At 33.0% G+C, this 24164-nt stretch overlaps 1 protein-coding gene across 2 annotated transcripts; it reads left to right on the top strand.

Moving 5' to 3' along the window:
* The first annotated feature begins 5778 nt into the window (after positions 1-5778).
* On the top strand, positions 5779-24130 carry LOC129801905 (tubulin polymerization-promoting protein homolog). 2 transcript variants are annotated; one of them, XM_055847341.1, is made up of 3 exons: positions 5779-5938; positions 15781-16195; positions 23368-24130. In XM_055847341.1, the coding sequence occupies exons 2-3, from the start codon at positions 15791-15793 to the stop codon at positions 23548-23550; spliced, it is 588 nt and encodes a 195-aa protein (XP_055703316.1). In that variant the 5' UTR covers positions 5779-5938; positions 15781-15790; the 3' UTR covers positions 23551-24130. The 2 variants fall into 2 exon arrangements, with proteins under 2 accessions (XP_055703316.1, XP_055703315.1); XM_055847340.1 differs by lacking the exon at positions 5779-5938 and adding an exon at positions 15032-15499.
* The last annotated feature ends 34 nt before the right edge of the window (positions 24131-24164 follow it).

The following is a 24164-nucleotide window of genomic DNA, read 5'->3' as shown; positions in this document are numbered from 1 at the left end:
GGAATATGTAGTAAGGCAGAATGTGACATTTTTAAGATAACTATTTTCAATCTTCAGGATATTACGCCAAAAAATATCGAAAATATGGGATACATTCAAATGGATCAAATTTGATCATTTCAATTGGATCACTTTTGCGATTATTTTCCATGAATTTTCTTACTAAATAAAACCATTAAAACAGTAAAAACTGTGTTTACTGTATTTGCTCATATAAGGGGAACATGTCTAAACTAATAAATTGATAGCTTTAAAGTTTTAACCGTGATACTTCAGTGATTGAAAATTTGGTACGATATGTCAAAAGTGATACATTTGAATGGATCACTTGGATAATCACGCCACTTTTAGTGACGTCAGTGACAGTCACTGAGACTCTCTGAGCGCATAAATAAACGGAGGGCTCTTGTCGTGGAATTTGTGTCCTTTTAGATATTCAGTGGCGCTTTTCTACAAATTATAATGTTTAAGGTAAAAAAGGATTAAGTTTGGAGACTTAGACTTAGACTTAGATTTTCATTGTGTAAAATGTGTTTTTTTTTGTCTATGTTCTCGCTTCGGAAGATTTAGAAGCCCATATCTTGAAATATTTCATAGTTTTTCATTTTTTTTAGGGATCCATAAAAAAAGAGAATGTACAGAATATCGGTTGAAAAAAATCTTTTGAAAAATGGTTATAATTTCCAGAATTTCTATTTAAACTAAAAATATACGTCAATTTGAATTAAAATTTTTAAATAATTCAAATTTGCCAAATTAACTGAAAATATCAGTAACTTAATATTTAACAAAAAAAATCTCTTGTCAAAAATGTATTAACGAGTAAAAAAAATTGATGTAATAACTGTAAATGGTAAAAACATATAAGTATAAAAAATTCATTTGCAGGACAATAATAATATGTTTTTTTTTTTAATTTGTTTTGAAGGGCGAATGCATTACATTAAAAAAAAAGATTAAAAAGTCATCATTTTACAAGTTCCATTTCATCTATTTTAGAGTATCACATTGATTCATTGAAAAGCTCCTCAAAGTGAACCATTCAAAGTATTAAAATTTTATTCTTTTGCAATGGATCAAAATGATCTTTCAAAGAAGGATCGAAATGAAACATTTGAAATGATGGATCATATTTGATTCACCAAAAGGATCGCGAATGAATCAAAATGATCCACCTTTTTTTACCAGTGTTGAAATTAAAAGTTACTTAAGAAGAAGGAACGTAAAAAATTATTAACATTTTAATTTATCATACCAAATCGAATTAAAAATGATCGGTCTTTTGACCTTGAATACAGTAGACTCTTAAATTCGGGCATTTGGGACCGAAATGTCATCCGAATTAGAGAGAAATTCGGGCGACAAAGTTTTTGAAATGCAACGATTTTTTTATTCATCTTCACACTCATTAAGTTTACTTACTCATATTTATAGTAAATGTCATAAAAATCCCTTAATAATGCAAAATCACATCATAAGTAAGGCAAACCCATGCAAATTTAAGCATATTTCCTTCATTTAATTACCAAGATCAAACTTGAAAAATGTCAACAATTACTAGGGATGAAGCAATTTTTTAGACCTTCACCAAAGTATTTTAAAATGCTACTAGTATCCCTGTATCAAGTTGTGTTTCGAAAAAACGGAAAGTTTAATTACGTTCCGGTTTTGAAGAGCCCCAACGATAGCTGCTTCCGCATTTCTTGCAAAATATAACGACATTAAATTGTCACGTTTTAGTTCCATTACAGTTTAAAAAAGTTTTACAAAATATTATCGAAAATGCTTTCGTAAACTTTTAGCCAATAAAATGAACTACCACTATGCATAATATGAAACCGCTATCACAAGCGGTTTGACAGCTATGCGCTCTGAAAGTTGTTGCATTTTTTTCAGCCACCCTGTATTTTATTAGATATTAAATCCTTTCAACTTCAAATATAATTCTAATCTAGCATCTATAATTTATTTACTAACTTCCATTTCATTTTGGCGAAATTTGCATGACACTGCTTTAAAAGTAAAAAGTAAAAGTAGAAAATAAAAATAAATAAAATTTATTGCAAACAATAAATATTTCAAGCAAAATAAAAGTTCATTATTAATATTAATTAGGGAGAAGTGGGGCATCTTTGTAAACGTGTACTTTTTAAATTATGCCCTTTATTCTATTTTTAAAATTAATTGAAGCTTATCATGATGTTACGATTCACGTTACGGTTCACGATTAGTTTATTAAACTAAATTATATGATGGTATGGTCCAGATCCATGTAAAAATAGAAAAAAGTCCTATTTCAAAGGTACCCCAGTTTAAAGATGATCCATTTCCCCCTAAGAATATTTCTTTAATGTTAATTAAACTGTCTTGCAATGCAGATTTTCGTAATACCTTCTAAATTTTTCATAGACTTTATACTTTGACTAATTATGCTTCTTTACCTTCAAAAACATTAAATCATAAAAAGAAATTTCTACAGCCTGAAATTTTATTGCTTAAAAAATTTCAAAGAGACCGAAAGTTGTAAAATATATTATTGCAATTATCGAGCTTAACTTACCTGAGTTTTACCTGAGTTTTGCAGTACCTAATAGTGCTTTAAAACATCATGAAGAATAACAATAGCCCAGTCTTTAAAAAGAGTAATAAAATGAATTTCAATAATCAAAATCTACTAAGCTGTAGGGGAGACCGGGGTACTTTTAGCCAGCAAATGAAGCTTTTTTCGCGCGTGATTTGTGAAAAAATGATAAGGTTTGTGTAATGTTTTTATGTTTCATAAGTAGCATTAGCATATTGGCTGTATGAAACAGTGTAGTCCAAAGCTCTAAAATCCTTTCCTTTTTTTAGCGAGGATAATGAAAAAAGTATGACTCATTGGCTACACTTTCCCCGGCCTGGGTAGATATAGCCACTTTTGGGGTGCTAATTGCCACCAGTTTCCAGACGAAATTTTAAACTGGAGATACCAAATAATATTTCGCTTGATACACTGAAGCCCACTGATGCTAAATATGTCATTTACACCTAAGAAAAAGGCTTTAGCCGACTTTTTTTTATAACATTTTTGTAATTGCGGCAAAATTGATGTAAACATCCTGAAAAAGTCTATTTCTCAAGTTGCTCATCCAAATGGCAATATTGTTTGGAATATCAATAGTACTTTTTCGTCTAACAATTATCCATGTATTAGTGAAAAATCATTGATGGTTTTATCCCGCCACGGAAGAGTGACTACACGGTAAAAACTTTTGGACACTGACCAAAATATTGGAACAAGTTTTCCTTGGAACAAATTTCTTTGGAATCAATTTGTACCTAGAAAAGATATTTGTTTGTTCCAAAAAGTTTTCTTTACAGTTTCGTTACAAAATACAGTTACAATTTTGTTAGAGTTGTTTTTGGAACCGTTTTGATACAGTGGAATGTCTACAAATTTGAGTTGATTTCGTTTTATACAAATTTGTTCCCGAAATTTGGAACAGAATTTGTTGCATTCGGCTGTTTTGTTCCCACTGTCAGGAACAAATTGGTACATATTAGGTGAGATTCTTAACAATCTCACCTACTATAATCCTAACAAAATTTCATGTCGTCCGATCGACCTCAAATTTGGCCAAAATGTGTTTCGCCACTTCCTGATTCCGAATATATATGTGGCTAAGTTACGTCCCGGCCGGCCGGCCGGCCGGCCGGGAACGTAAATTAGCCACATATATATTCGTGATCAGGAAGTGCTGAAACACATTTTGGCCAAATTTGAGGTCGATCGGACGACATGAAATTTTGTTAGGATTATAGTAGGTGAGATTGTTAAGAATCTCACCTAATACAACAATTCTTTGATGTAGTTGAAGTTCAACAAATGAACACTTGGGGCACTCTGGATGAAAAAACGAGTTAAGAAACAAAAAACCTCGCTTATCTTGGCTTCTGAGCAATCGATGAGATCATGTTCTATGGGAAAATTATAGAGAACATTCTGGTCTACATTTCACCCATATAACACTTTTCTGTCAGTTCATCCAAATCCTTGACATTTTGGTTCAAATACAAAACTTGTATAATTTCACGAATTTGATTCAAGATAACTGAATGGCGTCTCCCTCCTTCAGCATCAAATCGAATATGCATGCACTCCGAGTTAGCTCACGTTAAGAATCTCACCTACATAAGCCGGTTAGGATTATCTGTCCCTTTTTTATAACAATATTATTCCTACATCTGTAACATATTTGTTCCAAAAATTTTCGATGTCCATGGACGAGGTAATTTTTGAAACGAAATTGTTACTCATATGGGGAATCTTTTTGTTCCCATTGTCGGGAACAAATCTGTGTAAGTGATTTCGCCTTACAGTTAAGGCCTATACTTCAGTCGAGATAGATTTCGGTAGCGAAAGTTCATAAGGAACATCAAATAAGAATCAACTTAAAAGTGTTTTATACAGACGCGTGCATGACGAAATCATATGCGAGTGCTGGCAGCAGGAGGGGAAGGGAATCTCGAATTTAAAAAGTGAAACCATGTAGCACGAAAATTGCCACAGATTTGGCGTCCTCTTCCCTTCGGTGACGGGTGACTGAGTGTGAGAGGAGGGATACGCTTTTATACTAGACGAGCCATTTATTGGAACAAATTCGTTACTAATATTGGGTATCTTTTTGTTCCTCCTAGAAGGTACAAATTTGTTCCAAAAATTTTCGGTGTCCGTGGACGAGCTACTTTTTGGAACAAATTCGTTACTAATATTGGGTATCTTTTTGTTCCTCCTAGAAGGTACAAATTTGTTCCAAAAATTATGGTGTCCGTGGACGAGCTACAATTTGGAACAAATTCATTACTAATATTGGGTATCTTTTTGAGTCTCATAAAATGAACAAGATTATGCCAAAAATTATGGTGTCCGTGGACGAGCTAATTTTTGGAACAAATACGTGCCGAAATTTTTTACCGTGTACAACTGCCCCGAGGGCTGTTTATCATCTTATATAAAAAAAATTGGATAATTATTATCCAAGTGAAAAATATTTTTTAATTAGGTTTATTAAACCAGAAACGAGGTAAAACTATGAAATCTTGACTAGAAACTCAGAAAACCAAATACTGGTCCAAAAACTGTAACATCAAAATTACAATTTTATACCCATTTTATAAAAATGCTTCTAAATTGTACGATAACAGGATTAGACTTATAAATATTTCTGGCAATATGGGGATGTGTTTCTACTTTCATTAAAAAAATACTTTGCTACATGTACATTTTAAGAAAAACGAGAAAAATCCACTGACTAATTCTACCCCTGGCTATAGGTACCCAGGTCTCCCCTACACATTTTTCTGAGTGCATATTTTTTGCTCAGCTAATTCTTTAACGCTTTGTATACAGTAAAACACTGCTCATTGACTCATAAAAACTGTGGAAGTATAGATAAGAAAATATTGAGACTTTTCGAAGTATTTTGTATTAAAAGTCTTGACAAAAATTCTCTCTGAATTCCTACATTGTTCAGTAAATTTGCAGAAATTGCATTCGCACAGAATTGTCCTAAATAGAAAAAAAATCCTACAGGAGAGCAATGAGTCATCGTCCTGATGACTCATTTGATTTGCGAGGGAAAATCATTGAGCTTTTAAGATCCTCCAGCTCCTCCCACCAATTTTCGCGCCAGAAAAAGCCCTCTCTCAGCAAGAGAGAAGCCCGAGAGAGTACACGAGAGATTGCGGAGCTTTCCGAGGGAACTTTTTGGTGGGCAAAACAGAGAGGAATCTCTCATCATAGTCTCAGTCTAATCATCAACATCCTCCTGATTGGAATTTTCTGCGACACTCTACTTTTTTTCTCTTGCTAAATCAAACAAGATTCTGTGTGGCAGGATAATTTGGAAATAGAATTCCCTTAAAGAAAAGCATCGTCTCGTGTGGAGCATTCTTAGAGGTGCGTGAGTGAATTTATTTCTTCTGAAAATCACTTTTTTTTGGAGGGCTTTTCTGCTATTGGAATTGTTTTTCTGGGAGAATCTCAATGGGAAGACGGGATAGTGCGAGACATTGGATCGATAAATTCATGCGCTTTCCCTCCAAAAAAAAAAGAATATCCCAAGAGATGAATTACACAAAGAATCCTGCACACAGCAATTTTCCATTGAGGAAGAGACTCTTGGAAAAGAAGAACAAAAGACGTGAAAATTGTGATATGAGTGACATCATGGCTAAAAATAATGAATTTGATGATGTGCGTGAAAAATTGATTTGGGGAACACTCCCTTTCAAATTCTCTTTTGCCCATAAATTGACTCAATGGATGCCCCAATTGGAGCCCCTCAGTAAATCTCAGAGGGGGACCCCCAATCACATAAATTCATCTTCAGCAATTGATCTCAAAAATGTTCAGTGATACAATAAATAAAATTTCAATGAAAAACTCATCAAGACCTACCCTCAATTTTGTCACACAAAAAAAAAACATTAACTGCGGGGAAAAGTAGAACATGCAAAAGTGGAGGGAAATATTCTCAGGAAAATTAATTATTAATGCAAAATAACAGTGCGACACACATTTTCCCTTATGATATTTCGATAAACAATCGGTTATTTTGTTGATGATTCAGGAAGAATTATATTATGTAATTTTGTTGAGTGAGAAAAAATCTCTTTGCATTTGCTAATACTCTCTAAATATTTCAGTGGCATCATTGAAAGCGTCAGAAGATACTCAAATCACTGTTTATATTCGCTAATTGTGAGTGAAGAACATTTTCAAGGGGCTTCTAAGTAATCACAAAGACTTTTTAAGCGGAATATTCTGACAAAATCTTTAGACAATGCAGTTCTGTAATCAATTAAGAGGCTACCAAGCAAACCCTTTACTAATAGAACTAGGAAACAGAATTTAAAGCGAAATCCTGAAATTATTATTTCCTTATTATCATTAACCCATTCAGTCAATGTACCAGAAATAATTGAGATAGAATGTTCATATTTTGGAATTAGATTCATACAGATTAATAGATGATTTTCTTGAAAAGAAAGAATGCGCGGGGAGCCCCTGTCAAACACACGTCTTAACGGTCACTGAATTTAAATTCTGTGTATTAATTCATTACATATTCTATTGCTTTAGATTAGATAGAGTAGCTATCTAAGAAAACAAATTGGCAACTAGAATTCCAATCAGAAAAGAGGAAAAAGACCAATTTTAACAAATTTGACGGGATGTCGAATTTTCCGTCCGCCATTTTGGACAAACATTTTGCATGACCTTCCGCGAAGCAAGAAAACAATAACAAAACGTATTTTCATCTCTGTCGAACTATTTTTCCCAAGTAATTAAGAAACTAAAGTTACTAAAAATTCATTTCCGATAGCAATTCGGATCGCAATTGCCCAGGAATAAATCAGCTAAAATCACTCAATTTGCGTATGATGTATAATACCATGGTAAGGAATGGGTTAACGATATTAATTAGAAAGAGTATGAAAGTTGCACGCAACACATGCAAACTTTTAGAAATTACTAATCGTATCTATTCTAAAAAAAAGGTTTTGTGAAAGTTTCTCAAAAGGATGTTCTTCCATAAAAATATAGGAATGTTTTGTCAATCGGAGGCCAATTGGATTTTGTTAAAAGTTTGTCAAAGGGTTGTTTTCTATAAAAAACATGAGAAAAAGTTTTGTCAAACTGGTAAACAACATCCTTTTGGCAAAATTTTAACAAGATTCACTTGTTTTGTTAACTTAATACTTTTTTTTATAGAAAAAGAATTGGACCTCATATTTTCAGGTAGTTAAAACTCAATTTAAACAAATAGGAATTTAATTCGTTTATTTGGAAAGGAAAACACATGAGAAACACTTTACTGCTTGAAACTGCCCCATACTCTCTTGTATTCTATTATTAAAACAAAAGCTTCGAAAATCGTTTAGGTAATGGGATAAACTTTTATTTTACTTTTACTTTAGGTTTTACTTAACCAATTCTATATACTAATTCTTATCATTAAACTATAACTAGGGGAGACTGGGGCAAAATTTGTCAAAACGAAAATTTCAATATTCACTATTTTCTAAAATAAAAGAGACTGAGGCTTGAAATTGTTATTATAGATAGCCTTCATGAACCTTCTTAAACTTACAAAGTTTCAAGAGATTCGAAGAAGGATTATGTAAAATAAAAAATGGTGAAATTTTGAGCCCTATTTTTGGAATATTTGACTTATAGAAAATATCAATACTGATTAGCTCAATTTAAGGACATTTCTTGTTAAAAAATATCTTCGACAAAGTTGTAGAGGAATAAATTTCCAATAAAAATATGTCTATTTGATATTTTTAACGTTTGCGAGAATAAAACGTCACAAATTATCCGAAGACTGACAAAATTTGCGCCAGCAATTTTGAGAATCTCCACAAAATCGACTTTTAGAAAATGATTCGAAAATCACATTTCTTTCGAGATAGAGGAAAATAGTCTTCTGCAATGTTGTAGAGCAGTAAATTTACTATAAGAATATGTTTATTATAAAACGTTTAAGTTTTCTCAGAGCTCGTGAAAGAATTAAATATGAGTATTGCCCCTACTTTGGGCACCAAGCCAAACAAAACAAAAAAATGATATTTCTTTGGCTTTCATAAATAACCGATCATCGAATATCTGTTCTTTTGAGGAAATTCCGACTATGAGTACTCGAAATACTTTTATTCGAATACTCTCTACGAATAGTTTCTTCTATTACACAGTATTTTTATGTTTTTCAATCTTTCGATATGAATCTAAGAAATATAATTTGGAAGAATTCCAAATTAATTCATGATTAAGTGATTATTCTTTCAAAGTGGACACATAAGGGATGAAGCACAAGAACACCCGATCTTTGATGGAAGTATTCCAAGATGCTTTTTTGTCACTTGAAATTTTCTGGAATTCAATTCTAGTATTCACTTAATTCCATTGGGATTGGAGTTGGAAATCCCAGCCGTGTGTAAGGAATAATAGCATTTCTTGTCCCCTGGAGTTATAATATTCAATACACAATTGGTGAAAAATCTTAGAAAATTGGTGTGATTGTGAATTAATCATACCTAAAGGTGTCTACACATTGAGAATAATTTTCGTCAAAAATTGCTTTTTTGAAGGAAATTGGCTGCAGTGCTGTAGGCAGAAACGTCAAAATGTGTAGAGGCCTTAAAGGCGTCTACACATTGGAAGCAATTTTCGTCAAAAATTGCGTTTTTGACAGAAATTTGACATTTCCCCCTACAACCCAGCAACGAAAGAGTTCCCTGTTCGACCTGTCGCGACGGTGGCGGCCTCCCAAATGTTCAGAAAGTGGTGGCCATCAAAGAGAACTATTGCTTCAACCGCGTTCACTTTTTCCCAGCCCGTAAGGATTTCCGAACGCGTTTGCTGAACGATGTTCAAACAGGGAACTTTCGTTGCTGGGAACGCTGCAAGGAATTTCCTTCAAAAAAGCAATTTTTGACAAAAATTGCTCCCAATGTGTAGAGGCCATAATACACATTTCGAAAAGGTTATTATGACATGTTTATGCAGATCTAATGAGCTTAGCGTATTTCCCTACCTCGTTTCAATCGTTTTGTCTAAACTATAATTCGATTGTATATGCAGGTTTTTTTGATTTTCGGATTTCAGATTAAAAAATTATTTAAATTGTTATATTTAACCGAAAAAATCCGATATTTTGCTTTATTTTCCAAAAATAAAAGCATAAATCTTGCAGCGTATAACAGCTCTGTCTCCGGAACCAAATATCTATAGGAAATTATCTAAATTTTATTTTTTTATTTTTACATATTTTTCTTTTGAGTTAAAAACTTTTAAAAGATTAAAAATAAGTTTAAAAATTTACGAAATAAAATACGATGAAAACTTTAAACCAAAAACTAAACCTAAATATCCAACTTAGAGCCTTAAATTGAGTTATTGCATAAATTAAGCTTATAAAATCATGCATAAAGGTACTTATCCGCCCCTCGTCTATCACGACCATCATGACACCTTTCCCCTTTCCCAATTTATTGATTTGCCAGTTAGAATTCCCTCCATTTTCCGCTCCTTTTTCCGCTTTTTAGACAGAATTAAGAGGTAAAAGTGAGGGTTAACCATGAAATGGACGTGGATGACAAGCCAAAAGTAGATTTAGGGCCCCCTTAATTCATTTCCACGCCCTGAAATTCAATTGCACGCGCGATAAAAGGCCTTCGGAAAGGTCAAGAATTACTGGTATAGGACACAATATCACTTTATCTATCGAGCGGAAGACATTGATAACACTGTGATAAGTAGAGAATTTTCTTTAAGTATGAAAATTGACCTCAATTCTGCACCTCTAGAATGTAATAATTGCAGAGCTTTTTGCTTCAAGCACGCAAGGAATAAATAGAAGGAATTGTCCTATTTCTGCATGAAAATCGATTTTTCCCTTTTTAATTGAATTGCCACATTTCTACCGGATCATTTTTCACAGTAATGAATGTTCATGCAAAAGAATAATTTCGTATTCTTCCACACTTCCACTAGTGAAATCATAAAAGGTTATTTTTAGAGCATGAGAGAGTGAGTTTAAATGACAGAAAAAAATCACATGGAAAAGACAGGATAGACCATAATTTTAACGCGAGAACATCATAAGAGACTTCATATGATTTTTTCACACGAAAGATCGACAATCATTTAGTTGTTAATTAATTGAAGTAGAATAAAATTCTTCTTTATATGACAATGAGACACGAAGTAATTTTCATTCCATGCAGAATAATCTTGCCTATCAACAAGTGTCTATCTCGTGTAACATTTTGAAGACGGAAAAAAAACAAACAGAGAAGTTCTATTTGAAGCGGTGCCAACCAATTTATCAATGAAAATATAGTAAAAATTTTATGATGTAAAGAAAAAGGCGGAAATTGTGGTAGGATAATTGAATAAATTGAATATATTGATTCGGAAGTGAATAGAAAGGACAAGGGAAAATAGAAAGAAAGGGGCGTAAAAACTTGGCGCCAAGTTGTTCTATTTACATTAGAACAATGTTGTCTTTATTCATTGGAAATTGTTCTGTCGGCAAATTGAAATGTCTTATTGAATCAATTGTGAAGAAATTAAATGTGGATAAAAGTACAAAGATTTAGAAGAAAAAGTTATTTCAATTCATTTTGAATAGTGTTTAGAACTTTTGGGATTAAAAAAATGACTAAACATCTCAACTTTGTGGAATACTCGAACTTTCTTTGCTACGGCATAAAAATTATGTCCATGAATAAGTTTTATAATAAGAACTTTAGTTGTAGTATTTTTTAGGAACTAAAAAATCTACTATAATATAGTTAAAGTAGTTTTTTTATAAAAACTATAAATAAAGGCAAATGTTCTTCCATGATACAATTAGTTTTTTAATTTTTTTTAATGTAATTATTTTGAAAAGCACAAAGTAAGACAAAAAGATTAATTCTTCTTAGAAGAAATTTGTTTTTGTTTATTTTTTATTCAAACTAGGTTGCATGAAGTACTGAAGAAATAATGTTTATATTTCAAAATTAGCTACAAACAGAATAATAATATATGATATCGTGAAAACAAAAAAAAACTTCTATTATGCCCAGCGCACAATAACATTTGTTTTGTAAATATGTTTCTACCATTTTAGTGAGAGAGAAAGAGATCTAAATCTAGTCATCTCGCTCACTCTCATAGAAAATTTTGAAAACATGTTTACAAAACAAAACTTATTGTGCGTTATGACCAGTGCACAATAACTTTTGTTTGTGAATATGTTTTCAAAATTTCCCATAAAAATGAGCGAGATGAATAGATTTATGTTTCATTCACTCTCATTGAAATGTCAAAAACATGTTTACAAACAAAAGTTATTGTGCGTTGGGCATTAGTCATTAAGGAGGTGCAGAGGGATATTATTATTATTAAGCGCCTGGCAAGTTGGCCTTTTTATATGGAGCTACTCGAAGCCAATTTCCTAAATTGATCTCGGACTCAGCTCACAGTGTTCCGAGGAAAAAATGTATTTAAACAAAAATTTAGTATATTATCGCTTCATACGGAAAGGTATCTTATAATACGGTAAAACTTCTCACTTCTCACTCATTTAAATTCTAAGTATGAGAAAGTGACTTCAAATTTCAGGCAACTTGCCAGGGGGTTGATTATTATTAATGATCAGTGACTTTATGTGTTTTTTTTTATTTTTAAACTCTCTCAAATAGCATTTATTTATGGGGGTAGCTATTTAATAAATTTGCTACTCAGAATACAAATTAGGAAAGAAAATGAAGAAAAATATTATCAAAATCGATGCAATGACAAAATTTCCGCATATCACTTCAAGCAAAATCTTTACATGACTTTTTGCGAAGCCAGTATTTGTACCTTTACCTGAATTTTTCCACGTCTTTTAAAAACTGAAGAACAATAAAAATCTTTTCCCGGTAGAGATTTGTAATTAGTATATTATTAATTGTGCGATATTATCAATATGCGATAGATACAATTGGTATCAAAAGTTTGTTGCGTAATGTATGTTTGAGAAACCAGGCGCAAAAATTATGGAATACTTTTTAAAAATTTTCCTTTTGAAAATGTATTGCCTGTATTTCGTAGATTCTATTTATGTGCTTAAAAAACATTTTTTTTTATACAAAAAATATTTATTTTCCAAGCAAAAGTTGATTATTATGCCCGATGCACAATAATTTTTGTTTTGTAAACATGTTTTTGACATTTCAATGAGAGTGAATGAAATCGAGATCTAGTCATCTCGCTCTCTCTCATATGAAATTTTGAAAACATGTTTACAAACAAAATTTATTGTGCGTTGGGCATTATTTGTCATGAGTCAAAAGTTTGTTGCTTCATTTTATAAATTACTCAAAATGCAAAACATACAACTAACTTAATGAAACTGACTGATACTTAATTGAAAACTTCAAAAATGTGCAAATCCACCATTTGCCTCCTAAAATTAAATACAGTGGGACCTCGATAGAGTCAACCCCTGATAGAGTCAATCTCCAATAAAGTCAACAGCTATTTTTTTTACTCTACGGACTCCAATAGAGTCAACTTGGACCCAAATTGATTCCGATGGAGTAAACTTTTCCATTATTATTGAACTAATAATATTGTGTGATTTTTTCGAAATTAAAATCAGTGTTTTGGTGTATCAATGTAACGTTTTTAACACAAGGAAAACAATATTATAATAAAATTCGTATATTAACCGTGTAATCAATTTACGACAAAATAATTTTCTTTTGGTGATTTTAATCGTTTTGACCGATTGAAAGTTCTCTTGCCTTTTCTCTCTTAAGATTTTTTAATGAAACCCTATGATCCCGTATGGCGTGTTTTCCTGTAATCACAAAAAAGAACGATTTTGGTGGTGAAACTGAGGGTAGGGAGGAAATGAGGGTCATAATAATAAACCCCAGGTTGACTCATTAGGGGGTGTCATCTGAAGACTCCAAGTAGATATCTCTAACCATTTAGCGCCCATTTTTCAGAATAAGAAGAAAACGAGAAAAATTAGTTTTATTACTCTTTTTATGAAGTTTAGAGCCATAGTTATGTCATAACGAAAAGAACAACTATCAATCTCTTCTTTCATAGAATAAAAAATTAAAAATTAAATTCTAATTAATAACGTTAATTGCATTAGAATTTTCAAAAATTAAATATCTACCGGAGCTCTTCTAAAAAAGTGAAAAAAGAAATCTTTAAGACACCATTTAATATTTTCAACATCGTGGGTGGACCTCAATATTATCACATGGATAGTAATTTTCACTTAAGATACTTACGAATAATGAAAATAGTCTATTAAATCATTCCTTAATCTCCAGTTTTTGCTCAAACATACTTTTATCAGATGGTGCAAAATTTATGGGTTAATTAAATAAAATATTGTACTATCGTGTTAAATTTATCAATTATCTTGTGCGAACATAAAATAATTCCCCATTTATATCAAAATTTCACATTTTAATTGATTTTTTCGGACTCCGATAGAGTCACCGAATGCAATGGAGTCAACAGGCCTGAAAATAATTAGTTGACTCTATCGAGGTCCCACTGTAATTTCAAATCGAATTACCAGAATAATCGGATTACATTAAGTTAGTTGGATATTTTTGACCATTTTGAGTAACTTTTTCAAATGAGGCAACAAACTTTTGACACGTCAAAAAATCAACTTTTGGAAAACAATTTATTTGTATATGAAAAAAAAGAATTATTTTTATTAAATGTATAAATAAGATCTACGGATAGGCAATGCATTTTTAAAAAGAAAAATTTTAAAAAGTACTTTTTCCTATCATTTTTTCCACCTGATTTCTTAAACATATATTACGAAACAGACTTTTGACACACACTGTATAAATGAGTTGAGTGACTCCAAAACAAGTGAAATTGGCTAAAAATATTTTTAAAATTGACTTAATTGTGATGTGAACCCCGCCGTATTAATGTCGATTCCTACTTCCAGGACCAAGCTATGGGAAACTTCCTTTGCCAATTTAGTATTTCTTCACCGTAAAAAATGAAACTTAAATCTATGCTAGTTGTCCTCCTCTGTATCATGTCGGTCTTTAAGAAAAGTTTTATCAAACTTAAATTTTCTTCCCAATCAGTCAAAACAGTCGAAATTCATTTGAAGAAAAATTATCAGCAGTTCAGGTTATCTTATCATAGTATTTTATGATGATTCTTCATACGATCATTAAGATTACCACCCAAAAATAAAACAATAAAGCTACAAAAATTCATTGCAGCCACTACACTCGCAAATTTTAATCAAAGAGCGATAAAAACGCGAATCCGCTCTAAACATTAATACAAACAGAACTTCCTCCACATAGAAAAAATCCATGACATCATCTCATTTGGATAAGAAGTTAAAGCAGTGTGGCTATTGCTAATTTTTTGCGAGTTTAATATGAATTTCTATACGAAAACCTCTTCTATACAGAAACCCATCCACGAATTTCGTTTCCATACCTCAAAACGCGACTGTAGTCAAGATCAGTTTGAAGAGGAACCCCAAAATTTCCCTCTCTTTGAATTCTCTATCTATAATCACCAAAACGATTCTCGGCTCTGCGCAGTTGTGGCCGCGAATGAGGAGAAAATAGATGCTGACTGGGGAGCAGTCGAGCAATCTGCCGGTCGGATTATTCCCAAGAAGATCAATTTTTCAGTAAATCTCAATGAACTGTGTGAAATAAAATACCGCAAGTCTGAAAAGTGATTTTTTGAAAAGAAATTCATCGAAATTTAAAGTGATCTTGACCCTCAAATTAACAGTGGTACATCTTAACTAAGAGATGAGAGTGACGTGATAATTGATCTGGTGGCGATCTATTTGCTCACACTGTTGATCTTAGTTGGTAATTCTGTGAAGTCACACATATTCCCTCCCAAACATTGCTCTTTGTCTTCCAAGATGTTCAGTCATGTTGCAATTTATAGGCAAGTTTTGTAATGAATTTTATTTAATGTAATAGTTTCTCATAAAAAGTGAAATTTTCCAATCAATTTGTTAAGCAAATATAATTCGAGAGAGCCTCTCAATAGCTTTCAATAGCTTTGCCGAACGTTGAAGCACATAAAAGCTTCGATGAACTATGGAAATTTCATGAAAATTTTATTGTTCGACCACTATTTATCGTGATAAGACAATCAAATTGTATTCTGATTCAGTATCTTCTAAAACTCAATTTTTAAAATATGCAATATTTTTTTTTTAACAGAGGAGTAACCATGTCGAAGGAAGAAAGTACCAAGGAAGCCTCAAAAGACGCGCCAACAGTAGAAATGGCGGCAATGGCACTTGAGGAGAATGGAAAGAATGGAAGTGCTCCAACGGGTGGCACTACCTTCAAGGAAGCCTTCAAGGCCTTCTCCAAGTTCGGAGACACCAAGAGCGATGGGAAGCACATCACACTGTCCCAGAGTGACAAGTGGATGAAGCAGGCAAAGGTGATTGACAAGAAGATCACAACCACGGACACTGCCATCCACTTCAAGAAGCTCAAGAGTCTCAAAGTCGGCCTCGAGGACTACAACAAGTTCCTAGACGATCTGGCCAAGACGAAAGGGGTCAGTGTGGAGGAGATTAAAGGAAAGATGAGCAATTGTGGTCAGCCAGGGGTAGCACAACTTACGGTGAGCTAATAAAAATAATTGTAAAGACTTTGGAAATCAAATAATTATTATGCAAAATTCACAAAAATTAATGTAAAACTTTATGAAAAGGATTATGATTTAATAATAATTAGGTTAAAAATTAATTTATTAAAAAAATATTAACTCTAATTTGTCAAAAATAAATACCCTAGCGCCAAAATTATTGAGTGAAATTATATTTAATTCCAGCTTAAAAACCTGTGATAAGCCCAGATAAGCTTATAGTAGCTGAAATTCTTTACAGGTGACCTCGAAATGCGTGAAACTTGGGATGCTTGCAACTCGGAATGCGTGAAAATTCGATTATGAATTAAATTTTGGGGGTAAAGAATCGCGTCGAGTAAACTGTTCTCGGCGATCGAAATAGATAAAATTGGTTCGATTAAAAATGGTTTCACGCATTTTGAGTTGCAAGCACACCGAGTTATACGCATTTCAAGGTCACCTGTAAAGAATCTCGGCTACCATAAGCTTATCTGGGCTTATCACTGGTCATTTTCTATTTTAAAAAGTCTGAGTGGGGAAGGCCTACACAAGAAAGAAAAGTTCATTGAAATCGGTTAATAAAAATTAGAAATAAACATTTGAATTTAGAAAGGGTCGGGGTACACAGTGGGTTGGAGTAGAGACAAATGGGATCCACCATTGGAAAGGTCTCGATTTTTAATATAATATACTAAAATTTTATCGAAATCGCTTCATAATGTCTCTGACACACCTTTTAGATCATGAAAAATTCAAGAAATCAAAATTCACACTCCTTTCTTTCTCAATGTTGCATATGTCTATCCCACTCTGTCACACTCTTCTTCTTTGTTTAGCATCACACCAAATTCAAATTTAGTTCAATCTAATTTGAGGATAGATTTGCTCAAAATGTTTGAGAAAGAAAATGATGTGAATTTTGATTTCATGAAATTTTCCTGATCTAAAAGGTATGCCTGAGCTATAAAACACTGAAAATTAAAAATTAAAATTTGAGATCGGTCAATGCCATAGGGGCGGAGCTATTGAGAAAACAAAATATTTGGGATACTCAAAATGACGGCAAAGGAGGGGGGTTTGATATCATCAACTTGTAGCGGGTCAACGACATTTAGCCTTTGCCGAAAACCGCTTGTTCATATCTCTCTCCGTTCTCTCTCCAGAAGTGGTTATACGACGGACGGACAGGACGTCCACGAAAAATCGATTTTTAGCGTATATGATATTCCTGATCTTGAAGTGTCACGAAGTCGGATTTCACCTCGGACAACAAAAGCTTAGATTGTAAAGAATCTTAGCTAAAACAATATTCTATTAATTCTAAAAATAATAAGACTAAAATGCCGATTTTTTATGTTGGTATGACAAGACATTATACTCTACGTTTTTTCTTTTATTTTTAGCTGAGATTCTTTACAATCTCAGCTTTTATGGTCACAGGTGAAATCTGACCTCGTCAGATCTGGCGCAAATTTCGGATTTACACTCACTCAGTCCCGGGATTATGCACATTTTCGGGATTAAAAAAATCTAAAAATCTAAAATCGATTTTCGTGGATGGTCCGGTCATCCCATCCCGTCCGTCGTATAACCACTTCTGGAGAGAGAACGGAGAGACATCTATAAGCTATTTTGGTTTTCTTCATCACTATAGGGGAAAGTGCCCATGCTTTACACAGTCCCAAGCTTTACAATAGCTCAATTTTTCGTATGTTTTTTAATAAATGTGGCTCATCTCTTCTATACAGTAGACTCTCGCAAATTCGGCTCTTTTAAGATCGGGCTACTTTTTAATTCGGGCAGCAGTTAAATTTGAAAAAAGTTTGTTGACATTTTTCAAGTTTGATTATGATTATCAAATGAAGCAAATATGCTCAAATTTGGCATGGTTTGACTTAGTTTTGATGTGTTTTTGCATTATTGAGGGATTTTCATGCAATTTACATTATATATGAGTGTGTAAACTCAATATCTATATGCACATGAATAAAAAATCGTTGCATTTCAAAAAGTTTGTCGCCCGAATTTCTGTCTAATTCGGCTGACATTTCGGTCCCATATGCCCGAATTTGAGAGAGTCTACTGTATCTTAAAAACTAGGGGAAAGTGTCTTATTTTTAAAATATATTGCAGAGTCGTATGTATTCAGAAACATAGAAGAAAATTAGTCATTGTAAAGCTTGAGACCGTGCAAAGCATGTACACTTTTCCCTACATCATATTCATCATGTTACACTCAGTCCTGGCATTATGCACTTCGGGATTATGCACATAAAATTCTTGAAATCGGAGCTTTGATTTCTAGTTCTTCTTAGTTGGGCTCAGGGAGGTCGGGGGTCTTAGGTTTTTTTTATTATAATCGGAAACTTTATAATGCCCATCTATAACATACTAAAATTTGAGCCCGATCGATGCCATAGGGCTCAAATTATTAAGAATACAAAAAAAGGAGGGTCTTCAAAATGGTGGAAGCACGGATGGGGGAGTGAAGGGTCAATCAAGCGGCCAGATTGGGAAGACCCCCATGGGGGTTAGCATTCCAACCATAAGGTCTATTCCTTCCTCCCAATTAGTCACAAATACACCCACAGACCCGCGATTATGCACATTTTTGGGACCGAAAAAAACACGCAAAATGGCTTTATGCATCGAGAAAATTTGCATAAACGCAGGCGAATTCTTTTGAATGAATCTTCCGTAGAACAAATTTTGCGCGAAGTAAAAGTAGTCAGAACAAAAATATTCAACTGTTTAAAAGAAATTCATCAACAAACAATACCTTTTGGTCAGAGTTCATCAATAAATTGTTAGAATATTTAAAATTTTTCTTTAATAAAAGAATTTGTGGTTTTATACTGAAAAAGAAGCATAGTGTTTTCAAATTTTCTGCGTCACAAAATAGTATACATTCAGGCGTATTTCAAAAATGATTTCACAAATTGATCCCCAATGGTAGGCAAATTTGCATAACTGTATGTATGTGCATAATTTCGTCAGGTGCATAATCCGGAAGTGTATAATGCCGGGACTGAGTGTACATCAGGGAGTCCCGGCTTAAGAGAAAACGGATTGAAAGAATTTGATATGAAGTGCCCCTACTATTGGGAGCTCATTTATAAAATATTTTTTGAAATGTCCTTAAATGTAGGGGAGACTGAGGCAAAAAGTCACAAAACGGATATTTAATTTTTTTACAAACTACTCGAATGCCTCAGAAATTTCTAATTAGCGCAGTTTTATAGGAAATTTAGCGCTATATAACTTTGTGAAAGTAATTTTTTTCTATTTTGTAAGGAAATACATTTATAGAGCCGTTTTATAAAACGTAATTTTGTGATCATTCTCAAAAATGCTGGGGCAAATAGTACCAGGTATAGGATATTATCATATTTTGATTCGCTTTGTTACGGGATTCCATGGGATTCCGTAAATTAAAAAAAATTTCTAGATAACATAATTTAATAGAAAATTTATTCCTCTACAAATTTGTTAAACACCGTTTTCTCTATCTGAACGATAAAAACGTTTTTCAAGCTATTTTAGAAGAAGAAAGGGATGGTAAAGCTTCCGAGGCTTTTGCGAGCTGCTCGAATTCCCGAGAAAGAGCTCTGCCTTATATACCTTTTCGCAAGCTTTCTGATGTATAGAAAATTATTGTCGAATTAAATTTGTCTATAAATCACCACAAAACCATCTTGAAGTTGAAAATTGTTCAAGAAGAGGGTTTCAAAAAATCATTAAGGTTTGAAAATTAAGCTTTGACCTTCAATAATTCAAGATGGCGAATTTTCCGGTGATAGGTGTCTAAGGACGATTGATTAATTATTTATTGTACTGGGCCTATTGGCCATTTTGTACAAGTTATTCTCGGTACATTTCAATAAGTTATTTCCTATTCCAAAGTTTGATATAAATCTTACTGAAATCTTTTTAAAAATCTTTCCAACATTTCAATTTCACATAACATAAAAAGAATACATTTCTTTTCTGCAACAACTGGTTCAGGATAAAATCATTGAGGGTCGTCACCGAAATGCGGGCCCTGCACTTCTTTGAGCCTCCCCTATGCTTTAATTTCCCAGAAAAGCTCCGAAAACGATGCACTGACGTCATCAGTTGGGAGTCCACCAGCATTTATATCCAATCCGCCGCAATATTCACTTCAGAAACAAGTTCTTCTCTGTACCAAACCAGAGTTCCGTTGGATTGATTGTTCTATAGAAAATTCTCTGCCAGCCATCAAATGATCCGTACCTCTCCTTTTCAGAAAACTACTCTAAACTGTATCTTAACTCTTTTCCAATGTCGAAAAAAAAATTCCAATATGTTTCCCCACTTCACGGAAAGGGGCTAACTCCTCTTCATCCAAGACGCCACGTACTGCCGGTAAGACGGTAAAATTTTGCGTCTTTGGTAAAACTTGAGTTTTCTCTCACTTTTTTCACGATATTATTTGTGCACTTGATTTTAAACCACTCAATACTGAAGGCATTGAGAGGTGAGGAGACAAAAGGCCGCTCCTCTGGCCGGGAAGCACAGCCCGCTCCCCTGGGCGACCACTCTGCTCGACGTCGAGAGAGAGAATGTGTCTAAGGACGAAATGTTCAGCTGGACTACCTCCAAAACATATCCAAAAATGAACGAAATCGTCAGGGCCAATTTTTTACAAAGTCAAAAAACATGTTTTTTTTTGGAGGGGTTAGAAGGGGTGGGGGTAATTTGGGTAAGTTAGTTATATAGAATGTATTGACTTGTGGGGGGTCACCGAAGACCGGAAGTCAATATCTCTTACCGTTTAGCAGCTAGGATGGTGAGAAGTTGAAAAAAAAGTCGATTGTGAAAACTGCTCTCTCTTGAAGTTCGAACAGTTAAAACACACAAAAGACTGCAAATCGTTTAACCAACGCAAACAACAAGCGGTGACACATGGCATTGATGTTTTTTTTTGCCGTGCAACATCATAAATTGTTTCGGTTTTTCTTACTTTTTGCTCCATACCTTTTGTTACTTTTTACCCCAAGTGGTCTTCTTAATAAAAAGATTTATTGAGAGAAGAATCTTTGTAAAATTCTAAAATAGATAGCGGCTTCGTATTCAAAGAATCCAAGTCATATAGGAAGTAATCATCAGTGCATAAATTTTGAATAATAAGTAGGTAATAATTGATATATTCTTCAAGGAAAATATTTCAAAAATAGGGCTAAAAATTTTGATAGTTTTTGTTTTCTAAATTCCTTGTTCGAATTCTAAGAAACATACAACATCGAAGAAGGTCTATGGAAGCTATCTATGGAAAAAAATTTAAGCCGTTATTTTATTTATCTTGGAAGATATTGAATTTTGAAATTTTCGATTTGTCACTTTTTGCCCCAGTCTCCCCTATGCAAATTTTTTTTTCACGCGGTAAACTTGAAATACAATTCTTATGAACCGTTGGTGCTAAAAAAAAATAGGCTGAAAATAGTAATAATAATTTATTTAACCCTTGCAAACTTGTGCTTTGAGTAATATGCCCTCTATACACTTAGAGGAAAATATGTCCATATTGAAGACTTTTTCCTACGCAAGCGTAGGGAATTTGCTTCAATATGGACATTAATTACTCTAGTGTGTAGAGGCCAATAGGCTGAAAAATTGGCGCCGAAAATTTTTGCATACATCACGGCGTTTCCGTTACTTATTCCAGTGGATTCTCCTGTGCGTATGCAATTTTTCTGTGTCACTGAAGTGAATTTGTGGGCTTTTTCTCGGTCCTGATAAATTCTTTGATAGCGGATCTCCCTGTACTTGGTTTAACCATATAAATTGGGCTAAGTGACTGGATATCATCAGCATAATATTGCACTCTTAGAAAAAATTAGTTCGTACAAGCTCATATGCAGTTATTAGAACTATAAAATATAGTAAATATAGACCCAACTATATATTTAGTTTGGGTAACTAAATGAAATAGTTGACCACAATTAGTTAAAGTATCCTTTTCATTTAGTTATCACAACTAAATCAAAATAGTAATGGGTACTATAACATATTAGTTCCAATTACTAAATAAATGGGGTTGATACCCATCTTATTGGCTGTAATAACTATATCATATTAGTTGTGGTTACTATATAGCATTCATTGTGATGCATATTTCTTATAAATTGCTTAAAATTCGAAAGAGCTTCAACGCATTACTAAAATAAAAACCACTCTTTACTATTGGAAAAGTAGTCATAACTTTATGAAAATATATAATACTATTTACATTGGTTGTGAGAACTAAAAGGAATTAGTGACCAATATTAGTTGGGATAATGATTTCATTTAATTAACACAAGCAAATATAATTGTATGAAAGCATCATGAAATAATGCCGCAACTTATCCACGTAAATATTGTCTTATATTCTCACTACTAATAAATTTATTATGAGTATAATGTTTTAAGAATATAAGAACTATTTTAAATAGATTTGATAATAATCGCCCGAACAACTAATTTTCATTAGTAATCACGTCTAAACTTTTCTAAGAGTGTGTTAAGAATCTCCCCTAATCTTTATTGGATTTGAAGACACCTCAAATATAATAAATCTAGCTTAGGCTTTCATGTTCTTAAATTTATCTGAGAAATTTTAACTGTTAAATTAACTATAGTATAGTTTTACATTGAGTAATTACAACCTTTCAATTAAATTTAAAAATAAAGTTTTTTTCCAACAATAAAACTTTTGTTAAAATTAAAAAGGAACTTTTTTTACAGCATGAAGAAAAGTTGATAAAAAGTCTTTTCTTTACCATTGAAATCTGTTTCCTAATTATATTATTGATAAAAAAAACATAAAAGTGGAAAATCGGAAGACAAATAGGGGAACTGGGGCACCAACAAACACGGGGTAGCACCAAACACTGCAATTTTTTAATATGATATTCGACTTCAGAGGACAAGACTTATACGATTTTTTAGGCATTATAGAGATGCTTGTTCACTGAAAAAATGGTCGAGATAGTCCAAATAGTTTAGAAATAAAAATTTGTGTTTAGTGCTACCCCGTGTTTGGTGGTGCCCCATTTTCCCCTAGATAAAAATTGTAAATTCAAAAAAAAATTTTAAATTGCACAATCCTGTATTTTTTCATTTTTGAGGAATGATTAACAATTGTTGCTTTTGCATTGTTGCAGGCTGGAAAAGCAGCTGCAACTGTAAATCGCCTCACGGACGTCTCAAAATACACAGGATCCCATCGGGAACGTTTCGATGAGTCCGGAAAGGGCAAAGGAATCGCCGGGAGGAAGGATCTACCAGATAAATCGGGATATGTGACTGGATATCAGCACAAAGACTCCTACAACAAGACCCATTGAAGCTCTTATGGCTAAACCTGGGTGGCCCCAAATTGAACCTCGAGTGACGGGAATGTGTTCATGAGACCCCCAAAGTTATCTGCCAGGGAGTCATTCTGATCACTCGGGAAGAAAAAGAAGATCCCCAGAGAAAAAAAATGATGCACAGAAAAAAGTGGACTCAAAAATGCTTATCGAGTAGAATTATCTTCTTGTTCTTTGATAAATGTGATGATTTCTTGGCATTTTAGGCTTGATATTTATGCATTTGATGACTCTCAGACTCCGTCAAAACATCCCTCATTCGTAGATTTGTACTTTTTTTCCGAGATCCACACAAGTACAAAATTCCGACAAAATCAAATGATAAAAAAATTATTTCTCAAATGATAAAAAAAATATCTTCCTTCATTTATCGTTGAGTTTATGTTTGAAAAATATGGTTAAAAACAATACGTATCAGTGTATGTTGATTTCCCACATATTATTGTCCATGGTTGGGCCATATAGTTATAAGAATATTTATTAATTTTTCATTCTCTGTACTTTTTTCTTAAGAAATAAAAGTATCTCCGTTTTGGATGAAGTAATAACCGTTAAATGTTTTTTAAATTTAAATCTGCAAGAATTTGTAG

Source organism: Phlebotomus papatasi, chromosome 2, assembly GCF_024763615.1.
Source record: "Phlebotomus papatasi isolate M1 chromosome 2, Ppap_2.1, whole genome shotgun sequence".
In the NCBI taxonomy this organism is placed as follows: domain Eukaryota; kingdom Metazoa; phylum Arthropoda; class Insecta; order Diptera; family Psychodidae; genus Phlebotomus; species Phlebotomus papatasi.
The sequence above is the reverse complement of the archived record's forward strand: the minus strand, read 5'-3'. Positions and strand labels throughout refer to the sequence as shown.